Source organism: Aquarana catesbeiana, unplaced genomic scaffold, assembly GCF_042186555.1.
Source record: "Aquarana catesbeiana isolate 2022-GZ unplaced genomic scaffold, ASM4218655v1 unanchor233, whole genome shotgun sequence".
NCBI classification, from domain to species: domain Eukaryota; kingdom Metazoa; phylum Chordata; class Amphibia; order Anura; family Ranidae; genus Aquarana; species Aquarana catesbeiana.
Genome location: NW_027362661.1, coordinates 1,233,579 through 1,253,185, shown reverse-complemented (window position 1 = coordinate 1,253,185; position 19,607 = coordinate 1,233,579). Strand labels below are relative to the sequence as shown.

Below are 19,607 nucleotides of genomic sequence, written 5' to 3'. Positions count from 1 at the left end.
ATCGTCTGTACCAATTCCGACGCGCAAAATTCCTACGCATGCTCGGAAACAATTCGACGCACGCTCGGAAGCATTGAACGTCATTTTCTCGGCTCGTCGTAGTGTTGTACGTCACCGAGTTCTTGGCGGTCGAAAGTTCAGTGAACTTTTGTGTGACCGCGTGTATGCAAGCCAAGCTTGAGCGAAATTCCGCTCGTGTGTATGCAGCATTACTGTAAAATCAAAGGTGCCAAAATGTCTCCCCCCCCGAGCAGTAATATATTTCTATCCCCCTTGGTGGGAGTGGAGATGACCCATCTATAAGGATATACAGTACATACACACACAGCACAAGGCCGTGTTCACACTACGAGATGTTTCTCTGGGCTGCAGTTCCTCTGAGCTCCACAAGATGGTGATCTCACTTCTACCCAGACAGGAAGTCTCTATGGAATACAGGAAGTGATTTTAGGTACACAGAGGACATTCCATAGGAAGTACAAAGGAGACATTGCTGGAAGAAGCAGCAGAGGAGGAGGTAAGATCTTATTTTCTATTTACACCCAGTAACCCCCCGTCATGTCCGTCCTCTTCCTCCATAGTCACTGTGATGTCTTTTATCTCCAGCAGATGATGATACACACATATATAGTGTGGAAATATGTAGAATAACCCCGTATATTACAATGAGGGAATTTATGGTCTGTACCACTCTGTTTACATCTAAGCGGTATCCAGCCCGCCATCCACCAGAGTATCTGCAGCCAGGACCCTGAAGGTGGATTTGCACTTCTGCTCCTTATGTCACCATTCCCCATTTACTGCTAGAGAGGCGTCTATTGCTTCACAGACACCATAAAATCTGTGGGACAACAAGGCCCAGCACACCTAGTCAACTACAGCCGGGGGTTTCTGAGTAAGTTCTTCCAGGTTACCCCAGGAGTTGTCTGACACTTTGTTATCAAAAAGTTTTATTGGAACTATCGTGTTGTGGATTCAGATATTTTGTCCATAGTGCAAGTGCTGCCCCAACATTTATTTTTTGTAGATTAACCCCTTCAGGGTCAGAACATCTCCCCATTTATGGGGCCGGAACATTCTCTTCATTTTGGAGATAAATTCTAGTAATATGGTCCTCGAAATAAACAGCACTGACAATAAATAGACAAGACAACGACCATCCTGACAGTACATGGTATACAAAGGGCAATTATTACACTACACAGGCAGCCAATGGGCAATCATTACAATATGCAGCCAACACAATAATGGAGTGCCGGGGTCAGGAGTATGGAGCATAGAGCCCCTTACATTGCTGGTGAGGTGGAAGAAAACATTTCCCAGCCTGCCATGAAGAATATGTTCCATCATTGGTGTCAGAGGGAGGAAAATACTGAGGGTTCTGAGGGAAGTAGAGGAGCTGAGGGGTCTCTGAGGAGGTAGTGGGACTAAAGTGAGCCTCTGAGGGTTTACTGTATCTGAAGGACTCTGGAACCCTTGAGGAGGAAGTGAAGCTGAAGGACTTTGGGAGCCTCTTAAGGAGTAATAGGGCTGAAGAACTTTGATAAGTTAGTGGGGCTGAAGGGTTGTTGGTGCCCCTAAAGGGGTAGTCAGGATGCAAGGCTCTGAGGTAATGGGGGTTTTAGGGCTCATAGGGGCTCTTGGTCTCTGATGGTGTTCTCACCCCACCTGCACTTATTTTTCTGACCTCCTTAAAGAACTCCTGCCAGCAAGTGAAGGAAACCATAACCTCACTATCTCGCTGGTCAAGAAATATATTGCAGGACACAAAATAGACCAAGACCAAGAGAACCAACCCCTCCCCCTGCTGTCCTCCTCATACCCACATTGGGCTGCCATTAAAGGAAAGAGAACAGGTTCCTCCCCCACAGCTCTCTACTCCACCAGCAGCATCCTCCTGCTGCTATCCAATCCAACCTTTCTCTTACTGCAGAGAGTGACATCACTCCTGTCAGCATTCTGCTAGAGATTGGAGCCTTGCAGCCAAAGTTCTGGCAATTATCCTGATTAGCCGGCAACTCCAGCCAAAAGTCAGCAAGTTCCCCATTCTGGACATCATGACGATCCTGTATTGACCTCACAGCACTGCCTCAGAGCAAACAAGTCAAAGGAAGGATCATATTACCATTCCTTTTCTGCAGATCTAAAACTGTTGAAATCCACCTCAAAAACTAAACAAACCCAACAGAGGAAAAGGAATTTCTGATTCGGCAGGCCAAGATGGTCCTGGGACCTCAAAAGGGTAGCAAACATTAAACAGTCCTGACTAAATGTGTTCCCATGGGGCAGTAGTTCTTAAATGTACAGAAACCCTCCTATTACCCCCCCTCACATCCACATCCTATTATTGTGTGACCAATACCATCCAAATAATTCTTACTTTAATTTCCCAAAGTTATCCGTCTACAAGGAGACCTGTATAGATCAAATGACAGCACCAATGAGGATGGAGGAGGAACAGAGTCACATGACTGAGAAGATACTAAACCTCACCCTGGAGATCATCTACCTGCTGACCGGAGAGGTGAGGAGGATTCTGGGAGGTCACATGACATCACTCTTATCTCTATTAATAAAACACAGACCTGACCGGAGAGGTGAGGAGGATTCTGGGAGGTCACATGACATCACTCTTATCTCTATTAATAGAACACAGACCTGACCGGAGAGGTGAGGAGGATTCTGGGAGGTCACATGACATCACTCTTATCTCTATTAATAAAACACAGACCTGACCGGAGAGGTGAGGAGGATTCTGGGATTCTAACATGATATACCTATTGGTTCCTCAATACAGAGATTTCCTCTTGTGAAGTCAGGTGATCATATGACCATCACAGTGCCTCCATGTGACTCCCTAAAACCCGAGAGACACAACATGCAGAAGATTCTAGAAGTCACCAAGAAGATGATGGAGCTGCTGACAGGAGAGGTGAGCGGTGCTGGGAATTCTGGGACATTATCCAGTAACAGACAAGGGATGTGTCTGGATGGTGACTGTATCATTGTGTGTGTCAGGTTCCTATAAGGTGTCAGGATGTCACTGTCTATTTCTCCATGGAGGAGTGGGAGTATTTAGAAGGACACAAGGATCTCTACAAGGACGTCATGATGGACAATCAGCCGCCCCTCACATCACCGGGTAAGAGGAGACTTTATTGTAAAGGAGAGAGCAGTACGGAGGGTCCACCTAGATCCCCCATCATCTGATAAACACATAGAAACAATGTATTCAGTCAGTGTGTGTGTTTCCTACAGATGGATCCAGTAATGGGAACCCACCAGAGAGATGTTCCCGTCCTCTGTATTCCCGGGATTCCACACAGGAAGGTCACACCATCCCTCACCATCATCAGGTAGATGAGGAACAATCACTGATAGTATCATTAGGATCTGTACATTATCTGCATTGTTACCATTGATGTCATTTTTATTCTATATTCAGAGAGGAAACCTGAGAGGTTCTAAAGTTGAGGTTAAAGAAGAGAGTAAAGAGGAGGATGATGAGGATGGGGAGATGGAGGAGTCAGAGTTTCTAAAAGAACACAAAGATCTGTACCAGGACACCATGGTGGAGACATCCAGCTACAGAAACCCACCAGAGAGATGTCCCCGTCCTCTGTATTCCCGGGATTCCACACAGGAAGATCACACCATCCCTCAACATTGCAAGGTTGGTGGCATCTAGAACAAGGAATCATGTTCTAGAGGTGATGTGTTGATTTTTTTAAAATTTGATGTCACAAGATAAAAGCTTAGAAACATGGATGTCGCCCTTGGGACTTTGAATGAGGTGTGCACAACTGGCCAATGAAATTGACAAATGTAAATACAGTAAAGTATTTATTAAAGAAATAGTCACACATAAAAAAGGAACATACAAAAGGCAAAGCCAATACAATATTGCACATAGTTAAGGATTGCATTGCATTTAAAGTACATGAGTATACATGATATCTATAACACCCGACACGTTTCGTGAGATGTGGCTCGCTCTTCAGGGGTGGATGCATGTGGGATATATCTGGAAATGAATAATCAAAGAGTAATGTAACACATGAATAATTGGTAAGAGGAGCCTCACAGAAAAAAGGAAAGACCCCATACTCACCAATCGGCAAGGCCTAGGTTCACAGAGGATGGCAGCAATATATGCTTGGGAAGGGAGCTGAAGAAGAGGTGCCAACCAAAAAACCCAGTCCAAGGAACAATAGTAAGGCAGACATGGCATGGGTAGAAATTGGTGACCTTGGAGATCCTAAATAATCCGTTCAGGTGTCAGCTAAAATGTAATGTGATATGTATATAATCAAACATTGATAAATTAGCAAAATATCCCTGCGGGGATATCAATGAGAGAGCACACACGGCTGGCATTTTTATTCTTATTTTTTATTTCACTGTTTTACTTCACATGGGACAGCACATTTTGCTGCTGCAACCCACTGATCCTACACAGGTACCTTTCACACCAAGCACTCCAATGTGCCTGGCTATGTTTCTAATATTCACACTTTTTTTTTCACATTTTCACTTTTCTTCTAGGGCAGCCTTTCCCAGCCTTTTTACCTCAGAGTAACCCCTAAAATAATTTTGAGGTCTCAGGGAACCCTTAATCACACCAATTCATTATGAATCAAAGGCAAACATGTCCCTTACATCGGTGGTCAATAGAAAGAATGCAACCCTTGCAGTGGTGGTTAGAATGCCACACTTATGGACTGCTAAAAAGATCAATGGTGTCATGATACTGGCTTTGCCAAGTGGCATTGGTCCTGGAACTAAGCAGGCACCATCAAATGGGAGGTCAGTCATCCACAGCTCAAGGAACCCCTTTGCATCCTCTGGAGGAACCCTTATGGGTCCACAGAACCCTGGTTGAGAATTGGCTGTTCTAGGGATTGCTTTTTGGACATCCCTTTTCACACATCTGCAGTCTTGTACATACTCTTCCCTGGCCTCATTATCTGCCTTGCCATCACCACAGGTTGGTTTATACATGCATTCCATTATATACTCCATGATCATTTTGCTAATTTAGCAATGTTTGTTCATACACCTATAGTTGACACCTGAAGGGATTATCTAGGGGCGGAGTCCCCTGGAGCCCTTGTGGGGGTATAAATGGGAGAACACACATGACTGGGATTTTTCATTTCACCCTTTCACCTCACATGGGACAGCCCATTCTGCTGCTGCAAGCCATTGATCCTACACAGGTAGATAGCTTTATCCTCTACATTGAGCACTTCTCTGTGCTTGGTCATGTTTTCTGTGTTTCTCATATTCACATTTTTTCACGTTTTCTCTTTTTCCCTTCAGGGATTGCCTTTACTGACATCCCTCTTCACATATTTGCAGTATTGCACACATTTCCTTGGCCTTATCCGTGTTACCATCACAACAGGTTGGTTTATACATGCATTTATGCATTCTATCATATACTCTGTTACTATTTTGCTAATTTAGCAATGTTTGATTATATACATATCACATTACATTTTAGCTGACACCTGAACGGATTATTTAGGATCTCCAAGGTCACTTATTTCTACCCATGCCATGTCCGCCTTCCCATTGTTCCTTAGTCTGGGTTCTTTGGTTGGCGCCGCTTCCTCAGCTCCCTTCCCAAGCATACATTATAAGAAAAATAAAAAACTGCGCTTGGAAACAATTGAATATGGTGAGGATGAAACTGGAGTAGAAATAAATAATAAAATATCAAAATGTAAAGACACAGAGCTGCTGTTATAAGTGGGGCACACCAATACAAATATAAAACAAAAAAAACGCGCTAAAAAATGTTAAACAATAATGAAAGTGTAAAGTCCAATACAAAAAGAGTCCAATAGTAATAAGTGACGTAAAAAACTCCTCAGTGTGAAAATGTTGCAAGATGATAATTCAATTATGGTACATCTATGTGGTGAAATGCTTACCAGAACGTAAGCCAAAATCAGACAGGTGGCTTAAACCCAGCCCGGGCCTTTAGAGAGCGATTCCAATATGACAGGATCAGTCGCACTCGTGTGGCATATTCAGATCCGCATGGGGTTATCCAAAAAAATATATGGCAAAAAACATAGCGTAATACTGATACGATAATAAACACAAAAAGAACAAAAAAACAACAGCAAAAAAGGGGGTGCAATACTCAACAAACCCTAATCATATATATCATAAAGACATCCTGTGTCCACAGCAAACACAGGAATGTAAGGTGAGTGACATGCAACATGCAATAAAATAGTGCTCTTAGGATTAATAGGTGAACCTCCAAACGAATCTGCTTACCAGATATCAGGATAAGTGGGCACACAGCTATCACCCAAAGAAGGAGCAGGGAAAAAATCCCACCAAGTGCACAGACACATAAAGCAGCTTACCAGATGGCAAACTGGTGTGCGCAAACTCCACACAGTAAAAGGCTTGACATCTTAACGTGACAGAAGATCTCCCTTATGCGAACCTTTTAAGATTCCTGCTTACCAGATGGCCCATTAGGGAAAGACACAAGCCGAAATCCTGGCGAAAATGGCGTAAACACGTCCTGGCGATCTTGTCACGAGCTCAGTGTGCATATGGTGTAAAAAGAACAGCCCATAGTGTGATACCGTATGAGACTAAAATTTATTAAAACGAATTGCACTTACAGAAAAAACAAAGGAATACAGCGATGCCGGCCGGCACTCAAACAAACAGCTCCCGTCCACAGCAGGGCGACGTGGTGACGTCAGTACGTCCCTCCCAGCTACATTGCTGCCATCCTCGGTGAACATAGCCACAGGCACCAGTCTTTCCTTTTTTCTGTGAGGCCCCTCTTACCAATTATTCATGTGTTACATTACTTTTTGATTGTTCATTTCCAGCTATATCCCACATGCATCCACCCCTGAAGAGCGAGCCACATCTCTCGAAACGCGTCGGGTGTTATAGATGTTATGTATACTCATGTACTTTAAATGCAATGCAATCCTTAACTATGTGCAATATTGTATCGGCTTTGCCTTTTGTATGTTCCTTTTTTATGTGTGACTATTTCTGTAATAAATACTTCACTCTATATACATTTGTAATTTCATCGGCCAATTGTGCACACCTCATTCAAAGTCCCAAGGGCGACATCCATGTTTATATTGTATTATTAGGGATGGAGGTGTGTTACTGGTGACACCATACCTTTCTTTTATTTACAAGATACAAGCTTATGTCTTACAGTTGTTATTTTCACTTATTTTCTTGGTTTAGGGTGAAGATGGGATAGATATAGAATTTGAGGTTAAAGGAGAAGAAGAAGAGAGGTATGTGAGGGATGATCAGCAGTCTATGGAGGAGGATGGAATAACGGGGACATTTATAGAGGAGGACACGCCTACAGAGATCAGCACAGGTGGGTCATTAACACTAAATACATTCCTCCACCCATACTGCTCACTGATTGGACCAGAGTAGGGCAATGACTGGGTGATATCAGCCTGTAATCCCCTGGTCACTTTCTTGAGCTGTGTTCCCCATCCTGTATTTCTCTCGGATAATATTCCTTCTCTGGGCTGCAGACACAATTTATGTATCTAGACTGGATTTATGGAGATTCTGGGGTTCAGCTGGCAGGAGAATGTTGACTTGCACCATAGACGTTACTAGACCTAGGCACCTGGGGTATGTACTTTGGGTTTTCTTCACCATGCCCGGGTCGAGCATGATCTCCGATAGAACAATTCTCCCAGGATTACTTGCTCTGTTATTTGCTGGCTGTGCCGGGTGGAGGGATATGTCTGTATAGTCTCAGACCCAAGTCACTGAGTGCAGTCTCAGGAGATGGGGGGCCGCGTGTGGGACCTCTGCAACTTGTCTCAGTTAGGTAAACCGTTAACCTTCCACTAATTATTGAATAAAAATATTATGAGTCCTGACCTTTACCGTTTGCCGAACACACAGATTTTCTATGTGCTCAGTGGGATGTTCGCCCGCTGGGCGCACAGTCAATAGGTTGTTAAAGAGCTGGGCTGGGATATTGGCCACCGCGTCCTTAACAACGTATAAGTCATCAGCTGTTAGCTGGCTTCCCCAACAACAGCTGACTGAAAAGAAAAAACATTACCGAATAAGCCGGCAATAGAAGGAAAAAAAAGGCATGGGGACCCCCCAATCCATTCCAGGTCCTTATCCAAGCATGCAGCCTGGCAGGCCCGCAAAGGGAGGGGGACAAGCAAGCGGCCCTTCCATGGTGTGTATTGTCAGGGACCATGAACCAGAAGGAGACAGAAAATGCAGTAAAAATCACACCTTTTTAATATAATGGTAAAAATGGTACAGATCAGTAAATGTAGTTAAAACATAGCCAGGGAACGGAAGCCAAAGCAGATAGTCAGAACAAGCCAGTAAATCAGGACGCCAGAGATCAGCGTATTGGGAGGCAGAAGACAGGACCAGGAACCAGAAGGGACGTCAGCCAGGCAAAGTGTTTAACAGGAACACAGCAGAGAATCTCCAGACATGTTGACCAAGGCAAAGGCAGGAAAGGAATGAACAAGGCAGCTTAAATAGAAAGAAGGGGCTGGCTGTAGGCTGGACTGACGAGCAAGAGATGATCACCAGGTTATCCACTATGGAATGATGCAATTATCTGAGCTGAGCAGCCTGAGCACAGAGAAGGGAGTTGCTGAGAGCCCAGCCCTGACAGTCCTGACCCCCGCACTATATACTCTGGGGGAAATTTACTAAAGCTGCTACACAGAAAATTTGCTGCAGTATCACATAGTGAAAAATCAGATTCTACATTTTATTGGCAAAGCTTAATTGAACAAGCTGAAGTTAGAAGCTGATTGGCTACCATGCACAGCTGCACCTGATTCTGTGTGCACCAGTTTTAGTAAATCTACTCCTCTGTGTTGTATGTTACATAGTCCTGACTATTGCCCTATATACTCTACTCTATGTTGTATTGTAAATTACTTAGTTCTTACACCTGCACTATATACTCTATGTTGTACATTACATACTCCTGACCCCTGCACTATATAATGTATGCTGTACATTATATAGTCTGTAAAACCAAAACTCTGTGCGAAGCTACGTGAAAACCGGTCTGTGATTGATGTATACTGTGATATATACCTGTGCACCACTAAATATATTTCTGCTGTGTTAACATTAATACAAATCATTTAAAATCACTAATTATACAAATATAAAGTGCAATAAAAATGAACTCATACAATTGTTCATAAAAGGTGTGTGAAACATAAAGTTCACACCCAGCGTCCACAAATAGTATGCTGCATAGTCCTGACCCCTGCACTATATTCTCCATGTTGTACATTACATAATTCTTTCTTTACTATATACTGTACATTATATAGTCCTGACCACTGCACTATATACTTTTTTTCTACATTACATACTCCTGTATATACTCTGTGTATATATACGCTAAACAGTTTTGACAATGCACAATATTCTCTGCTTTGTATGTTACATACTCTTGACCCCTGCACTGTATACTCTATGTAGTACATTACATACTCCTGACCCTTGGACTATATAAGCTATGTTGTACATTAGATAGTGCTGCTGACCTCTGCACTATATACTTTGTTTTTTACATTATATAGTCCTGACTCCTGCACTATATATTCTATGTTGTATGTTACATAGTCCTTACTAATGCATTATATACTCTATATTGTACATTACATAGTACTGACCCCTGCACTATATATGCTATGCTGTACATACAATAACCCAATGATGGTGGTCTTCAGGATCAGTCCAGTCTTCATCTTGGTTGTTCTCCCCCCATCCTCACTCTCTGACCTCTGGTGGGGCTCAGCCCCGCTGTTATTCATGACTAAATCATGGACTAAATAAGGAAGTGCAGGACTTCTTGTGTTGGGAAGATGGCAATGAATGATAAGAGGGGGTGGGGACACTCGTCCTATAATCCCCTCATCACTGTCACTCCTATAAAAGACAGTTCTCGTTGCTTCCTCACTCTCTGACTAAGGTCCATGAATAAAGAAATGAACTGGTAGGAGATCAGAGGACCCATTTACTAGTTACCTTGAGGGTGGAATTGTAAGCTTCTCAGAGACAAAGCTGCCTGATGTGGGCGGAGTCCTGGTTTAGGGGAACCAATCTGCTCATGTCTAGTAATAACCTTTTTATTTCTATTTTAGTAGATGGACGGGAGATGAGGAAAACCTCAGAGGATTGTCTCACTTTGTCTCCAGAATGTAAAGTAGAAGACGAGGACATCACACAGTATAGTCCAGGAGAAAACCCGACTACCTCAAATGTCCATCCGGCACCACACAGTGTAGATGGACCATCGTATTCCTCTTATCCTGAGGAACCTCAGACTGTGAGGGATGGTGCCGTCCTTCCAACAGATAAGAGGTTTTCCTGTACTGAGTGCGGGAAATGTTTCCATTTTAAATCCCGTCTTAATGTGCATAAAAGATCTCACACGGGGGAAAAACCGTATTCCTGTCCTGAGTGCGGGAAATGTTTTTCAAACAAGTACAATCTTCAAACACATCAGAGATCTCACACAGGTGAGAAGCCGTATTCCTGCCCTGAGTGCGGGAAATGTTTTTCTGTGAAGTCCCATGTTTGCAGACATCAGATTTCCCACACGGAGGAAAAGCCATATTCCTGCTCTGAGTGTGGGAAATGTTTTTCACAGAAGTCCAATCTTTACAGCCATCAGAGATTGCATACCAGAGAGGAGTCGTATTCCTGTCCTGAATGCGGGAAATATTTTTCAGACAAGTCCAGTCTTTACAGACATCGGAGATCTCACACGGGGGAGAAGCCGTATTCCTGTCCTGAGTGCGGGAAGTGTTTTTCACAGAAGTCCAATCTTAACAGCCATCAGAGATTGCACACAGGGCAGAAAACATATTCCTGTCCTGAGTGTGGGAAATGTTTTTCATTAAAGTCCCAACTTTACACACATCAGAGATCTCACACAGGTGAGAAGCCATATTCTTGTCCTGAGTGCGGGAAATGTTTTTCACAGAAGTCCCATCTTTACACACATCATAGATTACACACCGGGGAAAAGCCGTATTCCTGTTCTGAATGCGGTAAAACTTTTTCAGACAAGTCTAGTCTTTACAGACATCAGAGATTACACACGGGGGAGAAGCCATATTCCTGTCCTGAGTGCGGGAAATGTTTTTCACAGAAGTCCAGTCTCTACAAACATCAGAGAACTCACACAGGAGAGAAGCCGTATTCCTGTCCTGAGTGCGGGAAATGTTTTGTTGAAAAATCAAAACTTGTCAAACATCAGAGATCTCACACAGGAGAGAAGCCGTATTCCTGTCCTAAGTGAGGGAATTGTTCCTCACTGAAGTCCTGTCTTCCTGTACATCAGGGATCCCACACAACCCTGTAGGTGTATTGGTGCCTTGAGTGCGGGAAATGTCTTCCATATGAATGTTGCTGGACATCACAGCTGTCATGTGGGGAAGAAGCACACCCTGATATACACCTCAGATATACTCCATGGCTGATCTTCATCATGTAAGAAACAGTTCATAAGGAGATCAGAGATCACCAAAGACATGGTTGAAGTGTTGGCCATTGATAGCAGTAGAAAAATAAAAATGGAGTCATTACCTTTCATTGGCTGAGCACATTTTGTGGTGTAAGATTTCACAAACACTTAGACCCCGCACACACTATACAACTTTTGTTGTCTGATTTCCTTTAGATTTACCAAAACCATGTAGTGCAAGGTCCTGCCTGATTGCATACAAATTGAAACTCTTAAGGTTTGACCTCATATTATATGGTTTTGGCAAATTTGAAGGAAAAAATCTACAGAAAATTGTATAGTGTGTATCCAGCTTTAGAGGTCTATTTAAAAAAAAAAAGTTGAACAAATGTGTGTAGTGCAACTTATTAACGGATATATGCAGTGGGGAGAACAAGTATTTGATACACTGCCGATTTTGCAGGTTTGCCTACTTACAAAGCATGTAGAGGTCTGTAATTTTTATCATAGGTGCTCTTCAACTGTGAGAGACGGAATCTAAAACAAAAATCCAGAAAATCACATTGTATGATTTTTAAGTAATTCATTTGCATTTCATTGCATGACATAAGTATTTGATACATCAGAAAAGCAGAACTTAATATTTGGTAAAGAAACCTTTGTTTGCAATTACAGATATCATACGTTTCCTGTAGTACTTGACCAGGTTTGCACACACTGCAGCAGGGATTTTGGCCCACTCCAGATCCTTCAGGTTTCGGGGCTGTCACTGGGCAATACGGACTTTCAGCTCCCTCCAAAGATTTTCTATTGGGTTCAGGTCTGGATAAGCCACTCCAGGACCCTAAGATGCTTCTTACAGAGCCACTCCCTAGTTGCCCTGGCTGTGTGTTTTGGGTCGTTGTCATACTGAAGGACCCAGCCACGACCCATCTTCAATGCTCTTACTGAGGGAAGGAGGTTGTTGGCCAAGATCTCATGATATATGGCCGTACCCATCCTCCCCTCAATACGGTGCAGTTCTCCTGTCCCCTTTACAGAAAAGCAGCCCCAAAGAATGATGTTTCCACCTCCATGCTTCACGGTTGGGATGGTGTTTTTGGGGATGTACTCATTCTTCTTGTTCCAAACACGGCGAGTGGAGTTTAGACCAAAAAGCTCTATTTTTGTCTCATCAGACCACGTGACCTTCTCCCATTCCTCCTCTGGATCATTCAGATGGTCATTGGCAAACTTTAGACGGGCCATGACATGCGCTGGCTTGAGCAGGGGGGACCTTGAGTGCGCTGCAGGATTTTAATCCATGACGACGTAGTGTGTTACTAATGGTTTTCTTTGAGACTGTGGTCCCAGCTCCCTTCAGGTCATTGACCAGGTCCTGCCATGTAGTTCTGGGCTGATCCCTCACCTTCCTCATGATCATTGATGCCCCACGGGATGAGATCTTGCATGGAGCCCCAGACCGAGGGAGATTGACCTTCATCTTGAACTTCTTCCATTTTCTAATAATTGCAGTTGTTGCCTTCTTACCAAGCTGTTTGCCTATAGTCCTGTAGCCCATCCCAGCCTTGTGCAGCTCTACAATGTTATCCCTGATGTCCTTACACAGCTCTCTGGTCTTGGCCATTGTGGAGAGGTTGGAGTCTGTTTCATTGAGTGTGTGGACAGTTGTCTTCTATACAGGTAACAAGTTCAAACGGGTGCAGTTAATACAGGTAATGAGTGGAGAACAGGAGGACTTCTTAAAGAAAAAATAACAGGTCTGTGAGAGCTGGAATTCTTACTGGTTGGTAGGTGATCAAATACTTATGTCATGCAATAAAATGCAAATTAATTTTTTAAGAATCATACAATGTGATTTTCTGGATTTTTTGTTTTAGATTACGTCTCTCACAGTTGAAGAGTACCTATGATAAAAATTACAGACCTCTGCATGCTTTGTAAGTAGAAAAACCTGCAAAATCGGCAGTGTATCAAATACTTGTTCTCCCCGCTGTATATACCATAAAGTGCAATAACTCAGTAAGTAAACGTTTGTATATGACATTGAGTGCAATACAATGCAAAGTTATTCAAATCATACGGTTCAGTCAAAAAGGCATAATACAGGCATACCCCACTTTTTAATTATACAATGGGACCAGAGCATGTATGTAAGATGAAAATGTACTTAAAGTGAACCAATACCCCTTTTCACTTCTCAGTGCATGTACTGCATTACAATAGTCATTTACAGGCATAACTGATTACCTAGACAAGCTGGCCGATCCCAAAATCGGATATGTTGTACTCCTGGGTTCCCTCTCAATGCTCCCCAAGTTTGGCATCCCTGTCACTTCTGGTTCGGGAGCAGTGCCATGTCAAGCTGACAAAGATTTGCCATAGATGCCAATGTTAAAAAACGGGAGCAATGAGATGTCAAACTGGCCAAGATTTCCCATTGACTCCAATGTCCGTACTCAAAAGTGTACATAAAGCAAGTGTCCGTAAAGCGAGGTATGCCTGTAGTCTAATTTAACACGATCTCCAATGTCCAATAATCCTTAGCAGTATAGATCAAGTGAAAAGGAAACACTCAAAGTGTCTTCAGGTAAATTTCATCCTATGGTGCTCATCCTTGACCAGGTGAATAACCTACTCACCTCAAAATCTAAAAAATAAATTGTGTTATGCTATGTTCCAGGTACAAGTTTGCAGAGACCAGCTTTTTAATTCTCTTTACTGCGCTTCCGATGGCTCTATCCTGCAGTTCCACCATCATGAGTTACACTATCCATCCATGTCTTTATGCTTTATTTGCTGAGAAATCACTCTGGAAAACAACCTCTGGCATTTCTGGCCATGGCCATCTTGAGTAAGGGCAGATGAATCATGTATATTCAAATAAATTATATAAACCCCCACTCAGCTCTAATCAAAATCAAACCCCAGAATTAAGATCCTAAATGTGAAATCTGCTGTAGTGATAACCCATTTCATTTAAAAATGTAATGTGTTTATATATAGGGATATTACTTATTTCTTGCAGTGCTAATAACATTTACATAAAACAACAGTTCATGTCAGAAATTATAATACAATGTGAAATAAATAAATAACAGGATGTCAATACCCAGAATTCTTAGCCACCCCTCAGTAAATCAATATACAATATAAACAGATATAATGTGTCCTTATTAGCACAATCCAGTCCACATAATGTGTAATTCTTCATGCACATACACCAATCCATCTTCATATATTTGTGTTCATCCCTTCTGACTTGAATACTGGAGTGCAGCCCACCTGTGCTGCCCCAACGGGGCACAGAATTTATATAGACTGTTTTCCTAACCATTTCTATGGACGTTTTATATTTAGTTCACATGCTGCCATCTGTTGACCTTTTGCGGTAATGCACTTGTTTCTCATGTTCTTTTTCCCTTATGCTTTAACACACCCTTTATATGTAATGCGCCACCCTTCTTCCTGTGATTGTACTTCCTGTGTCATGGATGCAGCTACAAGCCACATGTAGCAGGGCACATGAATTCTGCATTGTAAGCTACAGACAATATCTTTTGACCGCATAAATACTACAACCTATTCATCTGTTTGTATCCTGTCATCTGCTGTAACCTGATGTTCAGAATAAAAGCACCTTTGTGGATGGAATCGGTAATTGGTGAGTTCAAGCTATCTGATGAGGATTGTCCTCAGTGATTATATCTTATATAGGCCAGGCATAGAGGTCTCACAAGGGATAAGTCGCTTCACAACAATCAGAGTCAGAATAGTCAAAAGATGTGTAGAATTCCCGCAGCCTGCTGTGTATATGTGTGCGCCTGATCTCCAATCAAGCTCAGTGCCATCTGCCATCTTGTGATGCACATGGTCAGACAAGTTTACTGCACCTCATGTGAATGTTAAAAACAGTTTCTCTACATTAAACTGCGTTACCCCACCTGTCTAAGCTGCTGTTCGTCTTCTTAAAGAGACAGTACCATTTCTTGGAAAAACTTGAAAAATGTCTAGACAAGACTCTGAGCACCCTTTTATGGCTGAACCAATGCAGATTCATCATGCCTCTGAACCCGCAGACATACAGGGAGCAGATTCTGCAGATATTGCCGAACAGATTGTAAGACCCAAACGTACAATAAAACCGACACAGAAACTCAGAGAAAACTATGAAACCATTAGAGATGAATTCTCCAGCAATCTGTCAGACTTATGGGACAGAACTTCACACTGCATGTCCGTTTTGTCACACTAATGATCAACCAGCTGAACTAAGAGACTCTATAGATCGCTTATCTGCCACATATGATCGCTACCAGTGGCTGTTTTCAAAATACACAGCTTTCTTGCAGGGCTGTAATATAGAGGACTCTTCAGCAGAACTGACCAGGGCTGATGCACTAAACCAACAAAGGGATCTCTTAGTGCAAAATGCCCAGTGTAAAGCAAAACTCCGCATTGCTCAACTGCAGGAGACCAGATCTCACAGATCCACATCAACCAAGCACACTGCACATTCTTCTAGATCCTCTCGCTCCAGAAGTTCAACATTAAGCGATAAGATAATAGAGGCCCGCGCTGATGCGGAATCAAAAAAAGTGCAAAGCTCCTTTACCAGAAAGGAAGCAGAAATAGAAACAAAGATGAAAGCTCAACAAGCAGAGGCAGATTCCCAATTAAAGATTCTGCAAATGGAAAGGGAGGAAGTAGCTGCCCTAGCAAGGCCGAGAGTCCTCGAACAAGCGATGAGAGAAAGTGCTAACTCAGACTGGTCCATCCCAACAGAACTGCAAGACCCAGTTGAATGCACCAGTAAATGTGTGCATATAAGCATAATGTTCGCAATGATAGTTATCTCCTGTACGTCTTACTAACAACACTGTTCTGACTCTCAACACAGAGACCTCTCAGCTCCAAATGCCTGAGCCTCTTCAAGTCTACAACACAAGTGCATCTATGCAACAAACTGCATCACCTCTTGTTGACAACAAGGTGACTTCCAGTGAAAAGCCACAGTTCAAGCCACAGCCAACACAAACCTTAGTGACTACACCACAGTTAAACGCTCTTGCAACATCATTTCATCCTGGTAAACCTTACCCTATTTCACTAGAGAACTTTCACACCCAAGGGGTTCCACAAGTTTCTTTGGTACTGAAATGTGAGAGATCAGACTCGAATGACTTTGCCAGATATATGGTATGCCCTGAGCTCATTAACACTAGCCTCTCAAGGTTTGACGACTGTCCGGAGAGCTACAGGGCCTGGAGATCAACCTTCAAAGCTGCCATTGCTGATCTCAACCTTGCTACCAAGGAGTGACTTGATTTGCTCATAAAGTGGCTGGGGCCAGAATCTGCAGATCGTGTTAAAAGACTGAGAACGTGCATGTTGACCACCCAGATGCAGGTCTTGTTGATGCATGGGCAAGACTTGAGCAAGCCTATGGTAGCTCTGAAGCCATAGAAAGCGCTCTATTCAAGAGACTGCAAAACTTCCCGAAAATAAGGAACAAAGACTATCGCAAGCTCCAAGATCTGAGTGATCTTCTCATGGAGCTAAAGTTGGCAAAGACAGACCCACGTCTACCTGGACCAAGCTTCCTGGACACTGCTCATGGTGTCAATCCAGTGGTGTCTAAACTGCCATACGGCCTGCAAGAGAAATGGGCACAACAAGGCTCAAGTTACAAAAGAGACTACAACGTATCTTTTCCTCCATTCGCATATTTTTGCAGGTTCATCAGTGATCAAGCCTGGACGAGAAACGATCCCAGCTTCAGCTTCAGTAAACCCAACTTGCCTACTTCATCATCATCGTCTTAATCAAGGTATGATAACATAGCAGTTAAACGAGACTTTAATAGAGCAATATCAGTTAAAAGGACAGACATCTCACCACTAGGGATGAGCTTCGAGTTCGAGTCGAACTCATGTTCTACTCGAACATTGGCTGTTCGCAAGTTCGCCGAACAGCGAACAATTTGGGGTGTTCGCGGCAAATTCGAATGCCGCGGAACACCCTTTAAAAGTCTATGGGAGAAATCAAAAGTGCTAATTTTAAAGGCTTATATGCAAGTTATTGTCATAAAAAGTGTTTGGGGACCCGGGTCCTCCCCCAGGGGACATGGATCAATGCAAAAAAAAGTTTTAAAAACGGACGTTTTTTCAGGAGCAGTGATTTTATTAATGCTTAAAGTCAAACAATAAAAGTGTAATATCCCTTTAAATTTCATACCTGGGGGGTGTCTATAGTATGCCTGTAAAGGGGCGCATGTTTCCTGTGTTTAGAACAGTCTGACAGCAAAATGACATTTGGAAGGAAAAAACTCATTTAAAACTACCGCGGCTATTGCATTGCCGACAATACACATAGAAGTTCATTGATAAAAACGGCATGGGAATTCCCCACAGGGCAACCCCGAACCAAAATAAAAAAAAAAAAATGATGTGGGGGTCCCCCTAAATTCCATACAAGGCCCTTCAGGTCTGGTATGGATATTAAGGGGAACCCCAGCCAAAATTTTTAAAAAAAATTGACGTGGGGTTCCCCCTAAATTCCATACCAGACCCTTCAGGTCTGGTATGGATTTTAAGGGGAACCCCGCGCCAAAAAAAAAAAAAAAAAAACGGCATGGGGTCCCCCTAAAAATCCATACCAGACCCTTATCCGAGCACGCAACCTGGCAGGCCGCAGGAAAAGAGGGGGGGACGAGAGTGCGGCCCCCCCCCCTCCTGAACCGTACCAGGCCACATGCCCTCAACATTGGGAGGGTGCTTTGGGGTAGCCCCCCAAAACACCTTGTCCCCATGTTGATGAGGACAAGGGCCTCATCCTCACAACCGTGGCCGGTGGTTGTGGGGGTCTGCGGGCGGGGGGCTTATCGGAATCTGGAAGCCCCCTTTAACAAGGGGACCCCCAGATCCCGGCCCCCCCCCGTGTGAAATGGTAAGGGGGTACTTACCCCTACCATTTCACTAAAAAACTGTCAAAAATGTTAAAAATGACAAGAGACAGTTTTTGACAATTCCTTTATTTAAATGCTTCTTCTTTCTTCCTTCATCTTCTTCTTCTTCTTCTGGTTCTTCTGGCTCTTCTGGTTCTTCCTCCGGCGTTCTCGTCCAGCATCTTCTCCGCGGCGTCTTCTATCTTCTTCTCCTCGGGCCGCTCCGCACCCATGGCATGAGGGGGGAGGCTCCCGCTCTTCTCTTCATCTTCTTCTTCATCTTCTTCTTCATCTTCTTCTTCATCTTCTTCTTCTTCTTCTTCCTTCTTCTCTTCTTCCTTCTTCTCCGGGCCGCTCCGCAGCCATGCTGTGGCATGGAGGGAGGCTCCCGCTGTGTGACGGCGTCTCTTCGTCTGACGGTTCTTAAATAACGGGGGGCGGGGCCATCCGGTGACCCCGCCCCCTCTGACGCACGGTGACTTGAGGGACTTCCCTGTGACGTCACGGGGAATGCCACAGGGAAGTCCCGTCATGTCACCGTGCGTCAGAGGGGGGCGGGGTCACCGGGTGGCCCCGCCCCCCGTTATTTAAGAACCGTCAGACGAAGAGACGCCGTCACACAGCGGGAGCCTCCCTCCATGCCACAGCATGGCTGCGGAGCGGCCCGGAGAAGACAGGAAGAAGAGAAGAAGGAAGAAGAAGATGAAGAAGAAGATGAAGAAGAGAAGAAGATGAGAAGAAGATGAAGAGAAGAGCGGGAGCCTCCCCCCTCATGCCATGGGTGCGGAGCGGCCCGAGGAGAAGAAGATAGAAGACGCCGCGGAGAAGATGCTGGACGAGAACGCCGGAGGAAGAACCAGAAGAGCCAGAAGAACCAGAAGAAGAAGAAGATGAAGGAAGAAAGAAGAAAGAAGAAGCATTTAAATAAAGGAATTGTCAAAAACTGTCTCTTGTCATTTTTAACATTTTTGACAGTTTTTTAGTGAAATGGTAGGGGTACTTTTGTACCCCCTTACCATTTCACACAGGGGGGGGGCCGGGATCTGGGGGTCCCCTTGTTAAAGGGGGCTTCCAGATTCCGATAAGCCCCCCGCCCGCAGACCCCCACAACCACCGGCCAGGGTTGTGGGGATGAGGCCCTTGTCTTCATCAACA

At 43.8% G+C, this 19,607-nt stretch overlaps 2 protein-coding genes across 2 annotated transcripts in view; both read left to right on the top strand.

The window, feature by feature from the left end:
- LOC141121836 (uncharacterized) overlaps positions 1-11,659 on the top strand; it is a 963,509-nt gene extending 951,850 nt beyond the window's left edge. The window contains exon 18 of the mRNA XM_073611566.1: positions 10,392-11,659. Within this exon, the coding sequence (XP_073467667.1) occupies positions 10,392-11,341 (950 nt within the window). The 3' untranslated portion in view covers positions 11,342-11,659. The remainder of the gene's footprint in view (positions 1-10,391) is intronic.
- Positions 365-6,504, top strand: LOC141121892 (uncharacterized). The gene is made up of 7 exons (XM_073611648.1): positions 365-517; positions 2,396-2,524; positions 2,798-2,932; positions 3,019-3,142; positions 3,259-3,356; positions 3,446-3,673; positions 5,323-6,504. The coding sequence occupies exons 2-7, from the start codon at positions 2,429-2,431 to the stop codon at positions 5,467-5,469; spliced, it is 828 nt and encodes a 275-aa protein (XP_073467749.1). The 5' UTR covers positions 365-517; positions 2,396-2,428; the 3' UTR covers positions 5,470-6,504.
- Positions 11,660-19,607: the final 7,948 nt, after the last annotated feature.